We start from the raw sequence: 21,810 nt of genomic DNA on the forward strand, positions 1-21,810 counted from the left end.
GGGAATGGACTCTAAATGAAAAAAAAAGTAGTAAAAAAAAGGCAAACAAGGAAAGATATTAAATAATTTTGGGCTAATTTTTCCCCAGAAGAAATGTTTTATCAACAAGGATAATACAGTTTTAAATCCCCTTAAAGAACTGACATATTTATTCTACACTTCATACAATACTTTTTGAAGATAGAAGTAACAGAATTCAACATAGTACACTTAGAAAAAATTATTATTCATCAAATCAGGTGAACAAAATTTTCAAGAGCAGTTTCCTCAAATGACCTTGAGAATCTGCCTTAGCCTACTCATCTACAATTTGTTCCTGATTCTTCTAATGGAAAATAAGTTTTTCTGCCTGGAGGAGTATTCTCTTTTGAAAGGTAGGAATATCTTAGCATTAATTGAAAGAATTGTACACAATTTTTAAAAAGTTAAAACACTTCAGAAAACTGTCTATCATTAAAACATGTTAATTTTTCTCGGGTCACAACTGACTCTACATTCTGTTATTTTTCTCCCCTACATTTCTATTTCTGCAGAGGGAAGGAAAGGTCAGAAGATTTGAGATAATAACACATATTACTTGTGTAAGTGATATTTCAAACACATTTTATTAAGATGCTGAATATTTGTGCCCATTAAATTATATATCTTCTTCTATTTTAGAAACTTTATATACCTACCATACAGGTAAATACCCATAGTTGTATAAATATTAAGTATACCTGATGAATATCTAAATGGATGGTAAAATATTTTTCCTTGGTATAATAATAGTATGTAAACTTTATACTATTCAAGTTTTTACCATGAAATAATTAGTTATAACACTTGTTGCTAAAAAAAAGGTAATTTAGTTTTATCACATTATACAGTGGTAACTTGTTTGTCAATAGCAAAACGTGTCTAGCCCATGAAATACAAATCTGGATAAAAATAAATTTGAACATTTTCTATTTCAAAGTCCAAGTTTTCTTGTACACACAGATGTACACGCATATTCAAGTGTGTTTGTACATGTATGTAATTTATGTTTATACAAGCATGGATAATATTCTTCAAATGAAAAAATTCAAGACCAATGATTTACATAAATTCTTGAATGCCTGTTTCAAGTTTATGAGATATTAATCCCTTCAAATGTTTCCAGACTACCCTGTCTTTGTGACTTTATACTTTAAAAGCACAACTAATTAGATCCCTGTATCTAAATTTCCAGCTAGAAAATTATGTTAAGGCAATATGCTTTTCATAAATTGAATAAAAAAAGATTATATGCACTAAATCATTATTGTTACTCATTCTGGCATTACGTAAATATCCTTTAATCTTAATGTTGCCTTTTTAGCAAAACATCTTAGAACATTGTACTATTAATACATGAATAAGAAAATTACATTTTTGGAACACGTTATGGACCTCTGTTTCCTCAAATTATTTCTAATCAGAAAATATTTAAAAATTAAGAAATTGACATTATCTTTGGCTCATAGAGACAAATACCAAAATGATCTTAATCTGTATGAGTCTGTTGAAAACTATGCTTATGTCTACCTCTTCCATTAGACATACAGCTCCTCCTAAGTAACTAAGGTGCCGTCAATCTGTGTGTAGCACACGTAGGCCTGCAAAAGCTTGCTTGTTTGTAGGAAGTATAGTCATGCAGGCACGTTCAGAATTTGCCACTTAAACATAAGTAACATAGTACTGGAAACAATCAAATAAATTCTATACACAGAAAATAGATTTTCTCCTATAGGCTCAGAGCCAAAACAGAAGTCAGAAATCTCTTAAGGAAGTTCTAGGACAGAAAAATTGAAATAAAAGTTATTATGTACCACTAACATCAAGGAAGTCAGAAGTACTTTATGAAACCATTCCTGGATGTGCTAAATGGAGAACAAAATGCACTATTTGCAAATATTATGAAAGAGATGATTATAGGAGGACATCTTCTTTTTGCTATACTTATATATTGCTATACAATATGAAATCCAGAAAATGCTTTCTGAACAATTAGATCTCAGTGCTAATTTTTATAATACTTTGTAGCATGTTTATCTCATTGAATAAATCCCAGTATTTGGTTTTTCATGATGGTAATAACAAGATGCCAGGTCCTAGATAATTTTTATAAGTTAATAATGTATATTATAAACATATACAGCTATTTATACATCCATCATTATTGAAAAAAAAGTTGAAGATACATAGAAAATTTCACAGAAAATTTCAGAAAATTTCACCCTGAACACTTTTGTTTTCTATATTAAAGTTTCCCATGCAAATATATGCTATACAATATTCTATAACCTTCCTTTTCCCTTCACTTACCAATATATCATAGATTTTTATGATATCTATACCATTTTGATAGACTATTACTATTTCCCTGTACACATGATTTACTTTCTATCATTGAACATCTAGGTGCTCAAGTTTTTATTATAACCAATACTGTGGAGAACCACATTATAGAAACACATCCTAGGCATTTATCCCATCAATATCTCAATTTTTTTTTCTGGTATACTCTCAAAGAGCATAAACCCTTAAAAAAGGCTTTTGATATATATTGCTCACCTGTGCTGAAAAACACTTGTATTGCCTTAAAACTGTCACAAGCTATTATCTCCAAATGTTCACTTCCCATTATCCACAAAATGTATATTATTCTTTTAAATCTATGCCCACAGGAGAACAGTAACCTATAGTATGTGTGTGCAAACACATGCAATATCGGGGAACACAGCTAACCCGGGGCTCATTCACACTAAGCACACATTCTATCTCTGAACTACATCCCCAGCCCTCTATTGTCTCTTTAATCAGCCCATTACTAACTTAACACTTGTATTTGTCAGTTGTTCTAATTTATTTTGCCTAGCATGAGTGACCTAACGTCCCCAAGCCTATGTTGCTTCATGTATAGACTTGGAACAGTAATAGTATATCTGCTTCACAGTTATGTGAGAATAGAATAACGTACATGGTACCAGGCACATAGTAGGCATTAACAGTAACTATTATTCTTAATAATATACTGTAAGATTTGATATTATTTTTACTTATGACTTTATCACGTACAATTCATAAGTAAAATTGGTAATCAGTGGGTTTGGCAATTAATACGTATTTATAAATAATTATATATTTTTGTGCTTGATATTGAACCCATGGCCTCATGTATGTGAGGCCCAAGTGCTCTACCACTCAGGTATACCTGCAGTCCTCCAGTTATATTAATTTGCTATCTGGGTTAAGAGAGTTTTAAACCATTTGGGAAGCTTTTCTTGTTTCTACACTCTTGGATAGGAGTATTTTACAAAAATTAATATTTCAGTAAAGGGCTGCTTTTTATAATCAGCAAAGTAATCTACAAAATGTTCAGGCAGGAGGGAAAACAGTCAGGTATTAGAATAGGGGATAAGGCAGCTGCCTCTGTCATTGCTATGTGGGTCACAAGACAGAAGGATGTCAAATTAACAACATACCACTCTCACCTCTCTGATGCCTGTATCTGAGCAGATGTTAGACACGTTGATTAATTAGTGCCCACTTCTTTTAATTATTGTTATTCCTAGGGAGTGCAATTCACACAATGTACTTTCTTTTTAATTAATACTACCATCCCAAATTTTAACTTTAATGAAAGGGGCTAGAGTGATGGCTTGGTAGTAGAGAACTTGCCTTACATGCAGGAGGCCCTGGTTCTATCCTGGTACTGAAAAGATAAAAATAAAAACACATACATACATGCATTTATACACATACGTGTGTGTGTGTGTATCAATACATATTGATAAAATTTATTATCCAGTGTGTGTTAGGAGCTGTCTAGAAAAAAATTTCATGAATTTAAATTTTATCTAAAAGCAATCTATGCATGAATACATTTAAACTATCACCTGAATCACTGAACTGAACACTGTATTGTAAAAGTATATAGCTTTTATTGAAAGATATCCAATTTCAGTTTCAAAGATATAGGCTCAAGGTTTGTTCTTTCTTATTGCAGAAACTCTGCTAATACAGCATTCATAATTTTCACAAAACCCTAGAAAGCTCTTCCAAATGAAGTTTTCCAACCTACTCAACAAAACATGTCCACATTCTGATGTTCATTTCAGTAGCATTTGTCTCTATGAAGCACATCAAAATCACTCAAACATCAAATTGCTGATCTGATAGAATGATTTATTTTCCCATTATAGGAATGTCATGAGTGACTTATTTTGAGGTATGTTTCTGAGCTATGAAGGACATCTATTAGAAAGCTCCACACTTGAAGGTTTCTGTTTAGGTGATAACATTTTATGGCTGGACAGTCTCTGCAGGCACCAAATTCCCTGTTGTATCCAACTGCATACATTTACAGGTGCATGCAGACACAGGACATTCTGCATGATCCCTAAAAAAATAGGTCAAATAACAGTTACAATTCCAAACTATATGTATGTGCACATATTTATCTATATCTATGTATCTTAATGAAAGTTTTGAAAATGGCATTTGAAAAAAAAATAGAAAGTTAAAACCCAGAGGGACAAAACATTACAAAAATTAGAAATATCTGCCAGGCTAAACTTGAGGAAGTTACTAGACTGAACTGCTTTATATATAGAAAGATATCTCACAGTTGTAAAAGTGGTAAGAATGCTCAGATTTTAAATTAAAGCCAATGAAACAATGAGAGGTGCATACGACCACTGGAACCATTCAAAACAGAAGTTAAGTTTGGTCTAGAAATTTTCCATTACATGAGGTGTTTACTTCTTATATACCAAGGTCACTTAGAAAAGAACTGATATAGCAGTTTGGTATATGTCATATTTATAATTCAGTTACATGAAAAATTATGGAATATTCAGTCAGCTGCAAAAAAACTGTAAACATTTCCTCTCCCCAAATAAAGTTAAGTAATGCCACTAGTTTAATCTACATAAAATTAATTTTATAATTTAAGGTTACCTGGCTCTCTAATGATGAAAATGTAGCTAATTATCTGTTAAGAGTAAAAAAGAAATCCATCCTTTCATTATACGTTAACAATATATAACAATAATAACCTAAACTACTTAAAAGATTATCTACTTTCTATCCTGTAACTCCAAGTTTATAAAAGAAATGTACTGATTACCTGAACCAACTAAGCATATGTCCAGCATGCCCACCATGCCTGCAATTGTGACACCATGTAAACCAGTTGTTAAATTGAGCTAATTTTTTATCCTTGCTCAAGTCCACTTTTTCATCTGATTTGGATCCTCCTATAGGAAAAGAAAAATATCTTTATTAACTATATCACAATATTTTAAGTTTCTTAAATGCTTTTTCTAAGACTATGTTTCACATCATGTTGAAATAGCAATATTGATGCCGTTTAGATTAAATAAATGTTGAGCAAAAGGGGTTCTCTTACATTTTTAATAGCCCATACAAAAGAAAAGTATAAATTTTATCAAAACCAACTATAAAACAATGAGTTACAGCTTTACAACAGCTTAAAATATTTCCATAAATAAAACATCAAGCTTATTTTATACATGAGTTTTGCCAACAGTGAAGGGACATCTCATCTATATAAACTCTTTCAAACAAGAAACTTCCCACTCTACTTCATGAGGCAGATTTAACTTTGCTAACAAAAACTAGACAAAGATAACACAAGGAAGGAAGATTATAGATCAATCTCTCTCCTGAAAAGACAAAAATCCTTGGTAAAATGTCAGCAATAAGAATCTTACAATATCATAATCCTATGATTTAGCAATTCTACTTCTAGGTAAATACATCAGAGAAGCTTTTCTACATCTCAAAAGATGACCTATAAGAATGTTCTTAGCACCATTATTCATAATAGTAAAAATCTGGAAATAACTCAAATGTTCATCAATAAAAGAATGCAAAAACTGTGTTAGAGTCCTGAATAGAATACTCAGTATTGAAAAATAAACCACAGATATATTCATTTAAAATGAAATAAAAAACTGAAAGTCCAAAACTGGGCTTAAAAAGGCAAGTACGAGAATTAATTCTGTATATAATTCATATAAAATTCTTTTTTTTTTCCATAGGGTGGCTCCATTCCTATTTTTATTTATTTATTTTTTTATTGGTTGTTCACAACATTACAAAGCTCTTGACATATCATATTTCATACATTAGATTGATGTGGGTTATGAACTCCCAATTTTTACCCCAAATGCAGATTGCAGAATCACATCGGTTACACATCCACATTTTTACATAATGCCCTAATAGTAACTGTTGTATTCTGCTACCTTTCCTATCCCCTACTATCCCCCCTCCCCTCCCCTCCCAACTTCTCTCTCTACCCCATCTACTGTAATTCATTTCTCTCTTTGTTTATTTTCCCATTCCCCTCACAACCTCTTATATGTAATTTTGTTTAGCAATGAGGGTCTCCCTTCATTTCCATGCAATTTCCCTTTTCTCTCCCTTTCCCTCCCATCTCAAGTCTCTGTTTAATGTTAATCTTTTCTTCTTACTCTTCCTCCCTGCTCTGTTCATAGTTGCTCTCATTATATCAAAGAAGACATTTGGTATTTGTTTTTTAGGGTTTGGCTAGCTTCACTAAGCATAATCTGCTCTAGTGCCATCCATTTCCCTGAAAATTCTATGATTTTGTCATTTTTTATTGCTGCATAGTACTCCATTGTGTATAGATGCCACTTTTTTTTATCCATTCATCTATTGAAGGGCATCTGGGTTGGTTCCACAGTCTAGCTATTGTGAATTGTGCTGCTGTGAACATCGATGTGGCAGTGTCCCTGTAGCATGCTCTTTTAAGGTCTTCAGGGAATAGTCCGAGAAGGGCAATAGCAGGGTCAAATGGTGGTTCCATTCCCAGCTTTCCCAGGAATCTCCAAACTGCTTTCCAAATTGGCCGCACCAATTTGCAGTCCCACCAGCAATGTACAAGTGTACCCTTTTCTCCACATCCTCGCTTAACATAAGCAAACTAAACATGATAAAATTGTACATTCAAGCTGGAGACTGATTAACATGCAATTTAGTATGGTGGCTACCTTGGGGGAAGATATGAGATAGAAGACAGGGAAGAATGATCAAAAGTATTGGTATAGACAGTGACAAACAAAGGAGGGGATCTTAATATTTGATTCATTATAGTTCATGATAAATATACTCCTATATATATTATACACAGTTTACAAAAATTTAAGGAAAAATGCATAAGAGTATTTATACATGTACATGACCATACATCATTATGTGATTTTTAGTGTTCTTAAAATGCTCACTCTACTGATTTTGGCTAACTTGGATGTATTTTGTTCTAAAACCACAAATCAAACCAAACTATTTTAAGGACCCCCCCGCCCCATAAAAATTAGAGACCAAAATAGAAAAATATTAAATAAAACTGTTAGGTCTAATTAAAGCAAATGTAACCTACTAAGACATACTGCACAGGAAGCTATAATCAAAATTTCCCTCAGACCACTGCTGGTCACACTTTAATGACCACAGAAATAGTCTTAAGAGTCAAGGAGTCTTTCTAAAAGTATTCATTTTCACTTATGATATGAAGGTGAAAGAATGTAGAAGTACTGTTTAAGATGTAAGTACACTGAAATTATTCTTAACATCTTATCAACAATTAACATTGAGAGGGGAAAAAAAGGGGGGAAGAGAAAGAGAAAAATATTGATATTATAGAGCATTATTTTATATCTTTGTGTAAAGCTTTCATTAGTGAGTTTCACTTCGTTTTTGTAACTTCTAACATACACAGAAAACAAACTGAGTCTGGAGTAGGCTAATTCTTAGGTTTTTCTAATGAAACTGGAAATACTAAGGTCTACCCCACTAAAAAGGGAAAGGGTTTTTTTTTTTTTAAGATCAAGTGACTTCAAATTTAAAAAGATCTATAACAAATTATAAGAAGTACTAGAAAATACTGAAGAGAAAGCAGAGTTTTACTTATGCACTAATAAGAAAAATAAAAAGAAAACCAGCATATAATCTAACTTTTAACAAATATGTTACCATTTAGAAGTTAAGTTCTATAAGGACAGAGATTATTATATTTGTTCATTGTAATGTATCTACTACTTATAACAGTATATACTAATAAACAATTATTAAATAATGTTTAAATTTATAGTCTTTATAAGAATGTTACTTAGAACTATTTCAAAAGAGTTCTAGCCTTCGATATACAACTGAATACAAAACTATGCAACTCTCAGTTAAATAACCTCATGGAAATTCTAATTATTTGGATTATGAAACATGATAGGCAGATGCACCAGAGAGATTTGATTGCCCGCACTTTTAAACTTCCATGAAACAGTATTTGATTTCTATTGGTTCCTGTTTTATTTTGGAAATAGGATTCTTCTGATGAAAATATGCTTTTCATTCTCTAATTAACATGTTTCGGCAATGTCTTTGAAGATCATATTCAGGCTCCCCCTAAATTTTCCTACAATAATCCTATCACTCTACTTCCTAGATTCTCATCATACTGATATGCTTGGTACTTCCCATATACTTTCTGTACTTATACTTATTATTCTCTTTATCCTAGTTCATAATTTTTAAATCTTGGTCTATACCTAGAAAGTATTCCCCAAAATCTTCACATGCATAAATCTACCAAAAGATAAAGGACCACCAGTTTAATGATACCTTCATCCTGAAGCTTTCCAGATTATCATTCATATAAAAGTAATATTTATCTCTTTCAAAATGTCTAACATTTTCCTAATATAATATTCCCTATCCAAGTTGGGGGGGGGTAAAGTGTGATTCAAAATTCAGAATTTTTTTAGAGTTTAGAAATATAATTAGTAAGTATATTTTGTGTAATACACCCAGTGAAGTGGAAGTCTGAGGTAGCAATCTGTGATCAAAAACATAAGCATTTCTTTTGCAGGGAGGGGTACTGGGGATTGAACTCAAGGGTACTTGATCACTGAGAAACATCCCCAGCCCTATTTTGTATTTTTGAGACAGGGTCCCACTGAGTTGCTTAGAACCTTGCTTTTTGCTGATGCGGGCTTTGAACTCGAAATCCTCTTGTCTCAGCCTCCCGAGCCACTGGGATTACAGGCATGCAGCACTGCGTCCAGCAAACATAAGCATTTTTACAGTGAAAAATACAAATATTCACAAAGAGAAGCAAAAATCTTACTAGCTTCATGTTAATTCTGAAAAGTTTTGTTGCCAAATGAGATTATTGTAAATTCATTTTAAAAAAAATCCTCTGCAGGGCTGGGGATGTGGCTCAAGCGGTGGCGCACTCGACTGGCATACTGGGTTCAATCCTCAACACCACATAAAAATAAAATAAAATATCGTGTCCTCTAAAAAACAAATATTAAAAAAAAATCCTCTGCATATTTAGATCTTTCTACAGATTTTGGAATAACAGATGAAGAACAGTGTACCAGGACTTCTTTTTAGAACACATGACTTCTTCTTTTATATTAGTTATCTATGCTTACTGTACACCATAAGTTCCATGAAGAATTTCACCTTGTTATATGTTTTAACATATTTAGTAAAATAAGTGCTCAAATATATATTGCATAAAGAATTTATTTCTGAAGCATATCTAGATAAACTTCTGAAACACACATGGAAAAATGTTAAGATCTGATAAATCTGAGTATTTATTATTATTATATTACACTCTACAACAGAGAGTTGAAATGTTTTAAAATTTTATTTTAAGTTCTAGAAAATTATTATCTTTTCTTATTTCAAAAATAGAAAAGACCAAAAAGCTAATGGAACAGCACTCAGGTGTCAATAAAAAGCAAATAATCCTTATCTCCTTCTTATGGACCAGAAGATGTACTAAATTTAACTATTTCTATATGTCAGTTCACATACATATATGCCTTACTTATTGTACACTTTATTTCCTTGTTCTTTAATTGTAGTAGATATTTCAAACTGTTATTTTTTATTAGGATTAGGCAGGCCTAAAAAACTGTTAGCATGCAAGGAATAGAATAAAAACTCTTGGTTAAAATTTAAATAAAAATGTACATTTAAAAATATTACTTATTGTTTTCACTTTTTAATAAAAGGCATCTAGACTGAAAAATAATTACTCAGCCAACAATGCCAGTCAGACTTTCACAGATATTAATATAACAATAAAGTAGACTACATACATGAATAACTAGTAGAGAATTATGAAATATTAAGGCCAGTAAGAATCACTAGCCCAACACTTTTATATTAAAGAATGCTAAAGTAACTGAATGTCACAGGGTGAATATCATAGAACTAGTACTAAAACAGACCTTATGACATCTAATTCTTTATTTATTATACCAGTGTGGCAAACATCCAAAATGTTTTTGATAAAATTTTAGCCACAGTATTATTTCCAAGTTATTGAATAGCTGGAGTATTCCCAGCCACTGGTATATCATGGTCAATTCTCTACTATTATCAAGAAAATTTCCATGTGTTTACTATAAATAGTAAAAAATAATTTCTAACCATTTAAAATCAAATTCATTTAGTAGGTAATTAAGAAACAGGAACAGCACCACCAAAACCCAGAACTCAAGGGACATGAGATTAATTTTTTTCTCTATGTCTTTCTCAGGTCGTTTCCAGGATGAAATAAGAAGAAATGTTAAAAGCTGGGTGCAATGACACACACTTATACCCCCCACTACATGGGAGGCTGAGGCAGGAGAAATACAAGTTTGAGGCCAGCCTGTACAACTTAGCAAGAACTTGTCTCCTTGACAACTGCCCCCCCCCCCAAAAAAAGCAGGTGGGTAGCTTGGAATGTAGTTGTAGTAGAGTGCTTGCCTCGCATATGCAAAGCACTGGGTTTTTTAAAAAAAAAAAGAAATGACAAAAAAGCTATGAGACTATCAAAAGCTCCTTAGAAATACAAGGTATTTGTTAATAGATGTGGGCACACTGTTTTTTGAACATGAAATATGAAAGAATTGATATTAGTGGAAATAGCATGGTATACTTGAGATTACTTCATATTTAAGCTTTTCTCACAAATTTTAGATTTGACAGCATTTATGAAATTACCTGAGATATCATGGATAAAGATTTTAAAAATTTTTTTAGTTGTAGATGGACACAATGTCTTTATTTATTTTTACGTGGTGCTGAGGATTGAACCCAGTGCCTCACACTTGTGAGGCAAGCGCTCTACCACTGAGCTACTCCCCCAGCTCCAGATTTTACTTCTTATGTATAGATTTTATAAATCAGAAGGACCACAAAGGCTTTCAAACCAGTAAAATGCCCTTTCTTAGAAATAATACAAATTCAAGCTAGTATGTATTTTATTTTCAGTATTAAATTACGTAGGAAGAGTTTAGACTGAGAAAAATATCTTGTAGAATTATGTCATACCAGGACAGCTAGAAACAGGTGTTCCCATATTAATGAGGCAAAGTGCACATCGAGGAAGGGGCTTTCGACAGCCAGGGCAACTTGTGACTTTAGATTTTGTTGGTGAGCCACTCACACCATACTGACTAAAACCTCTGCCCTGATGAGGCACAGATGAACAGCTGTAGGAGATTGACTTGCCACAGAAATTACAACTCACAAACACCTATAAAACAAATGAAAGGAGAAATAAATGTAATGCAAATCAATGGAATAAGTTTGATGCAAGCATTATTTTAAAATAATCTTTCAAAACTTTTATATTGCAAAATGATTTATCTGCTAAGTTTGACTAGCTCTCATTTAAAATTTCTACTTACTTTCATTATTTGGGTACTTCCTTTCTGTTAGCTTTTCTAGTTATATTCTTCCTAATATTATTGATATTAGTGGAAAAAACCAACAACTTTAGATTCCAACATTTTAGAATTAAAAAGGACATTAGAATTCACACTGGGCCACTATGAAATATTCCAATATGATTTCTAAACCAAAATTCAGTATCTTCTGAACAAAATTTCCTTACAAAGAAAACAGTCTGTTCGGAAAATAAAAATGGAGTTAAGGATTATAGAATGGTAAATTATTAAAATTTTGGAATAAAAGCAATAGAAGCTATTCATTTGCTTTTATAATAAATTCCTCAGTTCTTAATCACTTACATAGATTAGTAACATATACGATATAATGGTATTTTACCAGGACTTTGGTTGTCTTAACATAAGCACACCAATTTGTCAATTTCCTAAAATAAGAAAATAGCACCATCCAGTGCTCACAATGAGGATAACTTAATATATAACATGAATGAAAATACAGATGTTATCGTGCCACATGTCTTATAGGATAACCAATCTCATGTTTTTTAAACTAGTGCTTAAATAAAAATATTTCCATGAGCAATCAGACATATAAATATATGTACACAGTCTTAACATGAAAATTACTCAAATCTACCTCTACTGCACATAAACAGGACAGAAAAAAAAACCACAGATTTCTAAGATCACATAATAATTTAGACATGTACTGAAAAGTTCCAGACAGTCCTAGGATTTAGGTTTTCCTAAGATCCTCTGACCTGCTGTGGTTTGCTCTATTTCAGGCCACCTTAGATGATTATCAGGAAACAGGAGAACCAAAGAATATGAAGACCATTTTCAGGAAGTGGGAGAACCAAAGAATAGGAAGATCATGAATAAAGTGCAGTCTAGATTTCACCAATGGAAACAATATAAGCAAAAGAATGAGCTACTAATAATTTATTAAACTAAATTATAAACTGTTACCATTTGATTCTTCACAAACAATATACTTACCTGTGCTAAAGGCTTGGAACTGGGATCCAACTTACTTCTGTGAATATCAAATTCAGCTCGCTTATGCCAAAACCTCCATGCATCTAATAAATTCCTATAATTCTCAATCCAGTATTGAACCCTTTCATCTTTAAGAACATCTAAAGGTGAACCCTAAAAGAAAACACAAATTATTTCAAATTGTTCAAAAGATTGTGGTTTAAACCAGGGAATTCAGGTGTCATGTGCATATGAGCCACACAGAAGACACAGGCCTCCTTTTTGCCAAAAACTGACTCCTACAGAGAACACAGATAAAATAATGGATGAAAGCTCCATTAATTTACTTTAAGTGGTCTTCACTAATGATATGAATGTGCAGTGTTCTTACCATACTTGGTCAGGGAAGTGTTATTCTCTTTTAGTTGAGTTTAAGGAGTCAGGAGAAAACAATTCACCTTCTTGGTTGAAGGCAATAAACAGTGATGAGAATACCTTTTGTCCCAACTATTAAAACCCCTGGATTCACAAATCCTTTTTACTACCTTCTTTAAATACAGACCAAAATTGCTTAATATGTAAACTAATACTGAGCCTTGTCCTTATCTAGCAAAGTACTGTGACAATGAAATGCTGCTTTTGAACATCTATTAACTGTTAAATCTGTCTATTTCATTGTTTTTCTTGCCTTCAATTAAAACATACATTTGTTGCCTTAAAAATAATAAGGAAGGGAGGAAACTAAACCAAACATTTTCTTAGCTTTTTTACCCATAGGCCACAGTAAAAATCAGCAATTTGGTTTTTCTTAAGAATTGTTCTCATTAAAAACTTCAGTTTCTTGTGAGTAAGAATTTTCCTAAAGCTGTATTTTCCTTGGTTGCTATGACTTTCACACTGCATTGGTACTTCCTTTGGGTTTTCACAGAAGACTGTTAGCCCTGTCCAAGACTGTCTCCTACAATTCACAACACAGAGAAATACTCAAAGACTCTACTTCCAAGGACACAATGAACGTTAATTTGAAACCTAATTTCTCCAGTGTTACTAAAAGGCCAGGCAGAAAAGTAAAGTGTTAGAGAAAATTTAGCAAATACTTTACTTACAGAAAAAGGGTGTAAACCTGTAACAGCTAATATAATCTATCTTTAGATATTTAATCAAAAATAGTATACCTTTCATTTATTATATATCAATTCTCATTTCCACAGTTGAATTTAGCTAAAAGAACATGTGAGAAACTCTTGATAATTCATTTCATAAAGAAAGAAGATATCTACTCTAATCCTAAACATGGCCAACTAAGCAGGACTAAGTGTTAAAGTAGCACATTATCTCAGGTTTAAAAATTTTTTTTCACAGAAAAATTAGATAGCTTCATATCCTCTTCTTTTCTATTCCATGACAATAAGGATTAAGCCAATTAGAATGTGGTCAATTCATATTTGTCAAGTCTTCTCTAGTTCTGCCTTGACAAGCTTAAAATCAAGTTACATCATGATCTACAGAGGAAACAGTTTTAGAGTTTGAGCCTGACCAAAATAGAAGGAGTTAAAAAATACCTTGGGCTTTCCACAGATTCCTAAGAAAATATAAGTTCAAAGTGATCAGCTAGTAACTCCACTTCCAAAATAATGAACATTTACCAAAAAAAAAAAAAAAGAAAAAAGAAAAGAAAAGAAAAGTTAGAGGCCAGATCTATATAATATCATTTACAAAAGGCCCAATAGTCAATGAAGAAACCACTAGGCAATGAATTAATAAATGTAGTTCAAACTCAAGGAAAAAGGGAGTCAACAGAAATTAAACTAAAATAGCCCATATGTTAGCAAAGACTAATGCAGCAATTTCAAAGAAATTGTGTTCAAAGACTTAAAGGAAAATAGTACTTAAGTGAATAAATACGGAATCTAAGCTGAGAAATGTAAACTATGACAAAATTGAAATTCTACAACTAAATAACTAAAATTGAGAATTCCCTGAAAAGTTTGATAGCAGACAGGAGGTGAGAGAAGAATGAATAAACAAATCAACAGAAATTATTCAATTTGAAAAACAGAGGCAAAGAAAAAATAGAGAGAAGGAAAATAGACAGAACCTCAGGCATCTAAGGACAATAGTAAATGGTTTAAAATATGCAGACGAGTCCAAGTAGAAAAAGAGAATAAGACTGAGGCATAAAAAATACTTAAAAAAAGAATGCTTCAAAATTTCCCAAATCTGATGAAAAATATTGACTTTCAGATCCAAGAAGCTCAGTCAATTATTAGCAGGATAAAAAAGATCCACAATAAGGCATATCAGTGCCCCCCTGCTGAAAGAAGCCCAAGGAAAAATGAAAGATCACATATAAGAAAACAAAAATAATTGACTTCTCATCAGAAATGCCAGAGGCCAGAATAATATGAAACCGATAACTTTTATTTTTTGGTACTGGGGATTGAACTGAGGGGCATTTAACCACCGAGTCACATCCTCAGCACTTTTTATTTTTAATTTTTGAGGGTCTCACTAAGTTGCTTAGGGACTCACTAAATTGTTGAGGATGGCTTTGAACTTATCATCCTCCCACCTCAGCCTCCCAAGTCATTGGGATTACAGTATTGAGTCACTGGGATTTCAGGTGTGCACCACTGTGCCTGGCTGAAACTACATCTTTAATGTGCTGAAGGAAAAAAACAGGTAAACTAGATATTTTCAGCTAAAATTAAAGAAAAAAAAAGAGAGAGAGAAGCCATTACTTGTATTATAGGAAATCCTAAAGAAAAAGACCAAAGGAAAATTATAGCACATGAAACTCATTTCTACAGGAGGAATAATAAATGCCAGGAGTATTTAAATAAAATATTTAATTAAAAATAAATTAATATTTAAATTAAAAAGTCTATTTCCTGTCTTCTCATGATTTATTATAAGACAAATGACTGCTAAAAGGAAAAACAGTAACATTGTAAGATGGAGTCTATAATATATGTAGAAATTAAATATTTGAGTGTAGAACAAAGGAGAAGGTATGTAAATGAAATTAAACTATTGTAACACTTGTTAATCCCCAAGTATATAGTAAAAGAAACAGCCAAGTGTGGGGTAAGAACAGAAAAGGGTGCAATAGGAAGAATGACTTGTCAGGTGTGAAGTGTGAAATGTGAAGTATGAGGTGGTGAAATGCTGACTTTGATGATTAAGGATACATATATGAGACCTCAGGTTAATCTAACCTTAACAAAAATATAATGAAAGGGGGTATAGCTTAAAAGCCAGTAGGGGAAATAAAGTGAAACACAAAAATATTCAACTAACCCAATAAAGGCAGAAAAGGAAGATAGGAACAAAAGGAAAAAGCAAATGAAAACAAATAGTAAGATGGTAGACTTAATTTTGACCATATAAATGTGAATGGAGGGAACATTCCAATTAATAGATGGCATTATCAGACTTTTTTTTTTTTTTTTGGTACTGGGGATTGAACCCAAGGGCACTTTACCACTGAACTTCATCTCCAGCCTCCCCACTTTCTAAAAAATTTTATTTTAGACAGGGTTTCATTAAGTTGCCAAGGGCCTCGCTAATTTGCTGAGGCTGGCTTCGAACTTAAAATCCAGGCTGCCTCAACCTCCCATATTGCTGGGAGGTTGCCTGTCCACACTAGATTTTATAAAAGCAAGACATTGTTATTTACTACTTACATTTTAAATATATTTTATTAATTAATAAGAAGTTACTGGGGCTGCAGTTGTAGTTCAGTGGTAGAGCGCTTGCCTAGCATGTATGATGCACTGAGTTCAATCCTCAGAACCATATAAAAATAAAAAAATAAAGGTTCCGTATCCATTTACAACTAAAAAAAAAAAAGTTACTAACCCATTTACACTCTGTAGTCAACAAATTTAAAAGCTAGAATCTTATTTCAGTTAAGAAAAAAAATGTTAAAGGATACCTTCTTTCAGAGACAGTATCTTGATACCATATGCAAGTTTACTAGTTTACTCTAGTTTATGGGCCAGCACTTGAACATGTTCACAGGAAGGTAGCATGCGGGAGTAGGCATTTTACTATGTTTACCCAGTACAGAGCACAACTTCATATTATGTAAAAGGAAGAGGGCAAGAAAAAGTATTGATCCATGAAAGGACAAATTAGCTAGAATATTACAGGAAATTTCAGGGAAAGAATCAGAACACTTCCAAAAAAAGTAAAATAGAGGGCAATCTTTGCCAGGAATCTGGTTTTAACCACCAGACAATAAAAGCTGACGGAAAATAAATAAACAAATACATAAATAACACTGATAATAAAAAGGGAAAGTGAGAGTTAAGAGAGCTGTGGTACTACTTGCCTTTGATACTCTGGATGAGACTGCAAGACAAATCAGGGAAAGGGTCTCTTTTTTTTTTTTTTTTTTGGTACTAGGGGATTGAACCCAGGGGTGCTATAACACTAAGCTTCATCTTCAGCCTTATTTTGTGTTTTACAAAGAGACAGGGTCTCACTGAGTTGCTTAGTGCCTTGCTTTTTCTGAGGCTGGCTTTGAACTTCCCTCCTCCTGCCTCAGCCTCGAGCCTCCAGGATTATAGGAGTGCACCACCATGCCCGGTTGGCTATCTCGTTTATAGAAGGTATAGTTTGGTCAACAACTGGAGAAACTGAAGAGAAGTTTCCCTATTCCATTTCAACTTCACATAAGTTCAGACAAAGTCATGATTGGTACTTCCCACAGTCAAAGAAAAAGTTGGATAACCCAATAAGGAGACTTAGGGACAGTAAGCTAACTCACAAGTCCACAGTACATCATCTGACGAGGTTGAAGCTAAATGCCTTCCAAAAATCCCAAGCAAGCAAAAGTGCATACTTACTTTCAATTGAGGGAATACAGAATGTACACAATGTAGTTTAGCTTTTTGGGGGGTGGTGGTTACCAGGGATTCAACTCAGGGGCACTTAACTGCTGAGCCACATCTCCAACCCTATTTTTTATTTTATTTAGAGACAGGGTCTCACTGAATTGCTTAGAACCTTGCTTTTTTGCTGAGGCTGGCTTTGAACTTGTAATCCTCCTGCCTCAGCCTCCAGAGCTGCTGGGATTACACATATGTGACACCATGCCTGACAAACCACGTTTTTTGTTTTTTGTTTTTTTTAAGCTGCTGTCAATCTGCACTAACCTGTAACATGCAGTAACTTGCCGTCTGGACATCTCCAGTTCTATCAACATAACTCTCCATTAAGTCCACTCCATCTTTAGTAAGACCAGTAAGTAAAATTCCTTCCAAATTTCCAGCCTCTTTCATTTCATTGGTCAACTTTTCGATGTATCTATTTAACTGAAAAATTCAAAGTGATTTTTCTGAAGTAACCTGTTTCACTATATATTCTGTACTTGAAAATTACTACACATGAAACAATTTCATTCCTAATGAAAAACATCTTAAAACAAAAGCCTTTGTCAAAAGCCAGCTATGTACTCTCTCAAGAAGTCTACATCTATTCCAATCTTCAATGCAGTATCCATATGCACTTAAAATATTTTTAAAAGCAAGACATTTACTGTATTCTGAAAAGTTATTTTATTTAAAAACTATGGATGGTTTACTAATTTTTAAAGAGTATTATCCCCATTTTAACCTGCAGAGTTCTTGTTTTCTACAATGGCAATATGAAACCTAATCACAGACTCTTAAACTTTTCTTTTTATTGGTTGTTCAAAAAATTACAAAGCTCTTGACATATCATATTTCATACATTAGATTCAAGTGGGTTATGAACTCCCATTTTTACCCCAAATACAGATTGCAGAATCACATCAGTTATACATCCACATTTTTACATAATGCCATATTACTAACTGTTGTATTCTGCTACCTTTCCTATCCTCTACTATCCCCCCTCCCCTCCCATCTTCTCTCTCTACCCCATCTACTATAATTCATTTCTCTCCTTGTTTATTTTCCCATTCCCCTCACAACCTCTTATATGTAATTTTGTATAACAATGAGGGTCTCCCTCCATTTCCATGCAATTTCCCTTTTCTCTCCCTTTCCCTCCCACCTCATGTCTCTGTTTAATGTTAATCTTTTCTTCCTGCTCTTCCTCCCTGCTCTGTTCTTAGTTGCTCTCATTATATCAAAGAAGACATTTGGTATTTGTTTTTTAGGGATTGGCTAGCTTCACTAAGCATATTCTGCTCTAGTGCCATCCATTTCCCTGCAAATTCCATGATTTTGTCATTTTTTAGTGCTGCGTAATATTCCATGGTGTATAAATGCCACATTTTTTTTATTCATTCATCTATTGAAGGGCATCTAGGTTGGTTCCACAGTCTAGCAATTGTGAATTGTGCTGCTATGAACATTGATATAGCAGTATCCCTATAGTACACTCTTTTAAGGTCTCCAGGGAATAGTTCGAGAAGGGCAATATCTGGGTCAAATGGTGGTTCCATTCCCAGCTTTCCCAGGAATCTCCATACTGCTTTCCAAATTGGCCGCACCAATTTGCAGTCCCACCAGCAATGTACAAGTGTACCCTTTTCCCCCACATCCTCGCCAGCACTTGTTGTTGTTTGACTTCATAATGGCTGCCAATCTTACTGGAGTGAGATGGTATCTTAGGGTGGTTTTGATTTGCATTTCTCTGACTGCTAGAGATGGAGAGCATTTTTTCATGTACTTGTTGATTGATTGTATGTCCTCCTCTGAGAAGTGTCTGTTCAGGTCCTTGGCCCATTTGTTGATTGGGTAATTTGTTATCTTATTGTCTAATTTTTTGAGTTCTTTGTATACTCTGGATATTAGGGCTCTATCTGAAGTGTGAGGAGTAAAACTTTGTTCCCATGATGTAGGTTCCCTATTTACCTCTCTTATTGTTTCTCTTGCTGTGAAAAAACTTTTCAGTTTAAGTAAGTCCCATTTGTTGATTCTTGTTTTTAACTCTTGTGCTATGGGTGTCCTATTAAGGAATTTGGAGCCCGACCCCACAATATGTAGATCGGAGCCAACTTTTTCTTCTATCAGACGCGGAGTCTCTGATTTGATATCAAGCTCCTTGATCCATTTTGAGTTAACTTTTGTGCATGGCGAGAGGAGGGGATTCAGTTTCATTTTGTTGCATATGGATTTCCAGTTTTCCCAGCACCATTTGTTGAAGATGCTATCCTTCCTCCATTGCATGCTTTTAGCCCCTTTATCAAATATAAGATAGTTGTAGCTTTGTGGATTAGTCTCTGTGTCCTCTATTCTGTACCATTGGTCCACCTGCCTGTTTTGGTACCAGTACCATGCTGTTTTTGTTACTATTGCTCTGTAATATAGTTAGAAATCTGGTATCGCTATACCGCCTGATTCATACTTCCTGCTTAGAATTGCTTTTGCTATTCTGGGTCTTTTATTTTTCCATATGAATTTCATGACTGCTTTATCTATTTCTACAAGAAATGGCGTTGGGATTTTGATTGGCATTGCATTAAACCTATAGAGAACTTTTGGTAATATTGACATTTTGATGATGTTAGTTCTGCCTATCCATGAACAGGGTATATTTTTCCATCTTCTAAGATCATCTTCTACTTCTCTTTTTAGAGTTCTGTAGTTTTCATTGTATAAATCTTTCACCTCTTTTGTTAGGTTGATTCCCAAGTATTTTATTTTTTTTGAGGATATTGTGAATGGAGTGTTTTTCCTCATTTCCATTTCAGAAGTTTTGTCGTTGATATACAGAAATGCCTTTGATTTATGCGTGTTAATTTTATATCCTGCTGCTTTGCTGAATTCATTTACTAGTTCTAGTAGTCAGACTCTTAAACTTGTAAGGAAATTTCAAAATCATTAGTAACAAGCATTTCCTTTAGTTTATTCCCAAATACATTCCATTCCAACTTCAGCTAAGATTCCTCTACATTCTCTCAGCATGCTATCATTATTACAGTACTGAGTGTACAGCATTACTAGTTGTTTACATGCATTTCTCCCTCACTATATCATAACATAGGCAGCCAGTAACTGTGTACTCTGCTGAAACAGAAGGAACCCTTTTATAGCATCACTAAGAAGTGAGTTTAACATTTTTATCTACTAACTAATCTTTCTCCTCAAAATGATAATAAACTAAAATATAAAGTCAATATTCTAAACAAGTAAATTTAATTTTGATAGACATGCTTACAATATCTCAGTGTAATAAAAAACTACCTTACTTTTTAGAAGAATTTATGCATAAATCCCACATATGAATAATTATATACAAATATTAGTTTCTTAATTAAGTGATAATAAAAATTAAGCACCTCAAATGTAGATTTAAATCAGTTCTCACCTGAGTATCACTAAGGAATTTACAAGCAAATGCCACTCTGTCACGTACTGCAACTTTGTTTTCATACTGGAAAGAAAAAGCAAGGAATTAGCTGTATACACTATAAATTTTAAAATGTTCGAGTAAATATTTTATACACATAACATGGAATTTTATTTTCAAATGTGTTAACTTATTGTATACATGTTGGAAAAGCCATTTATTGTCTAAGATGCCTTTTTTGATGTAACTCCAAGGAAACTTAGAGATTGTTGTCCTTAAAAGTAAAATCTTTCAAATAGAGACCAAATACAATTTTATAGAAGATTCAGTTCAGTCTTATATAACTCCAACATAAAATATTAGTAGTGATGTGCATAGTATATCCAATTTAAGATGGCATATAATCCTTACATCACAGATATTAAATTGAAGGACACTAGACAATCTTTTCTTGGTTAAGTTAATTGACAAGTCTGTGAACTGGGTATACCACTACAGAATTTAGAAAGAATACTCACACATCTTTCTAAATATAAAGTGACAAGTTTTAAATCTTACAAGTAAACAGACATATTTTTGTGTCTGAAGTAAAATACCTTTATACAATTGGTCTGTGACAAATTTTTCATGACATTATAACTTTAATTTTTATATACTTACAATATTGTAAAAATATGTTGAAAGATGTTTAGTATGAATTTAGGAAAATATAAATTTTGTGATTAATACAAAATAATTTTAAAGGTAGAAAAAAGATCCTAATTCTACTGCAGCCAGTCTATGAAACAGTTTT

General features: G+C 33.0%; 1 protein-coding gene across 3 annotated transcripts in view; it reads right to left on the reverse strand.

Annotated features, from left to right (window-relative positions):
• Window positions 1-666: 666 nt before the first annotated feature.
• MIOS (meiosis regulator for oocyte development) overlaps window positions 667-21,810 on the reverse strand; it is a 39,686-nt gene continuing 18,542 nt past the window's right edge. For 2 of the 3 annotated variants that reach the window (XM_081285069.1, XM_081285068.1), the window contains exons 7-12: window positions 21,036-21,101; window positions 17,891-18,049; window positions 12,750-12,902; window positions 11,392-11,596; window positions 5,135-5,264; window positions 672-4,405 (exon numbers count right to left, since the gene is read on the reverse strand). In XM_081285069.1, the coding sequence (XP_081141195.1) occupies window positions 4,309-4,405; window positions 5,135-5,264; window positions 11,392-11,596; window positions 12,750-12,902; window positions 17,891-18,049; window positions 21,036-21,101 (810 nt within the window). In that variant the 3' untranslated portion in view covers window positions 672-4,308. Of the gene's footprint in view, window positions 4,406-5,134; window positions 5,265-11,391; window positions 11,597-12,749; window positions 12,903-17,890; window positions 18,050-21,035; window positions 21,102-21,810 lie in introns of all 3 variants that reach the window. The other variant, XM_081285070.1, reaches the window with a different exon arrangement.

Source organism: Spermophilus citellus (genome assembly GCF_964194105.1).
Source record: "Spermophilus citellus genome assembly, chromosome: 3".
NCBI classification, from domain to species: domain Eukaryota; kingdom Metazoa; phylum Chordata; class Mammalia; order Rodentia; family Sciuridae; genus Spermophilus; species Spermophilus citellus.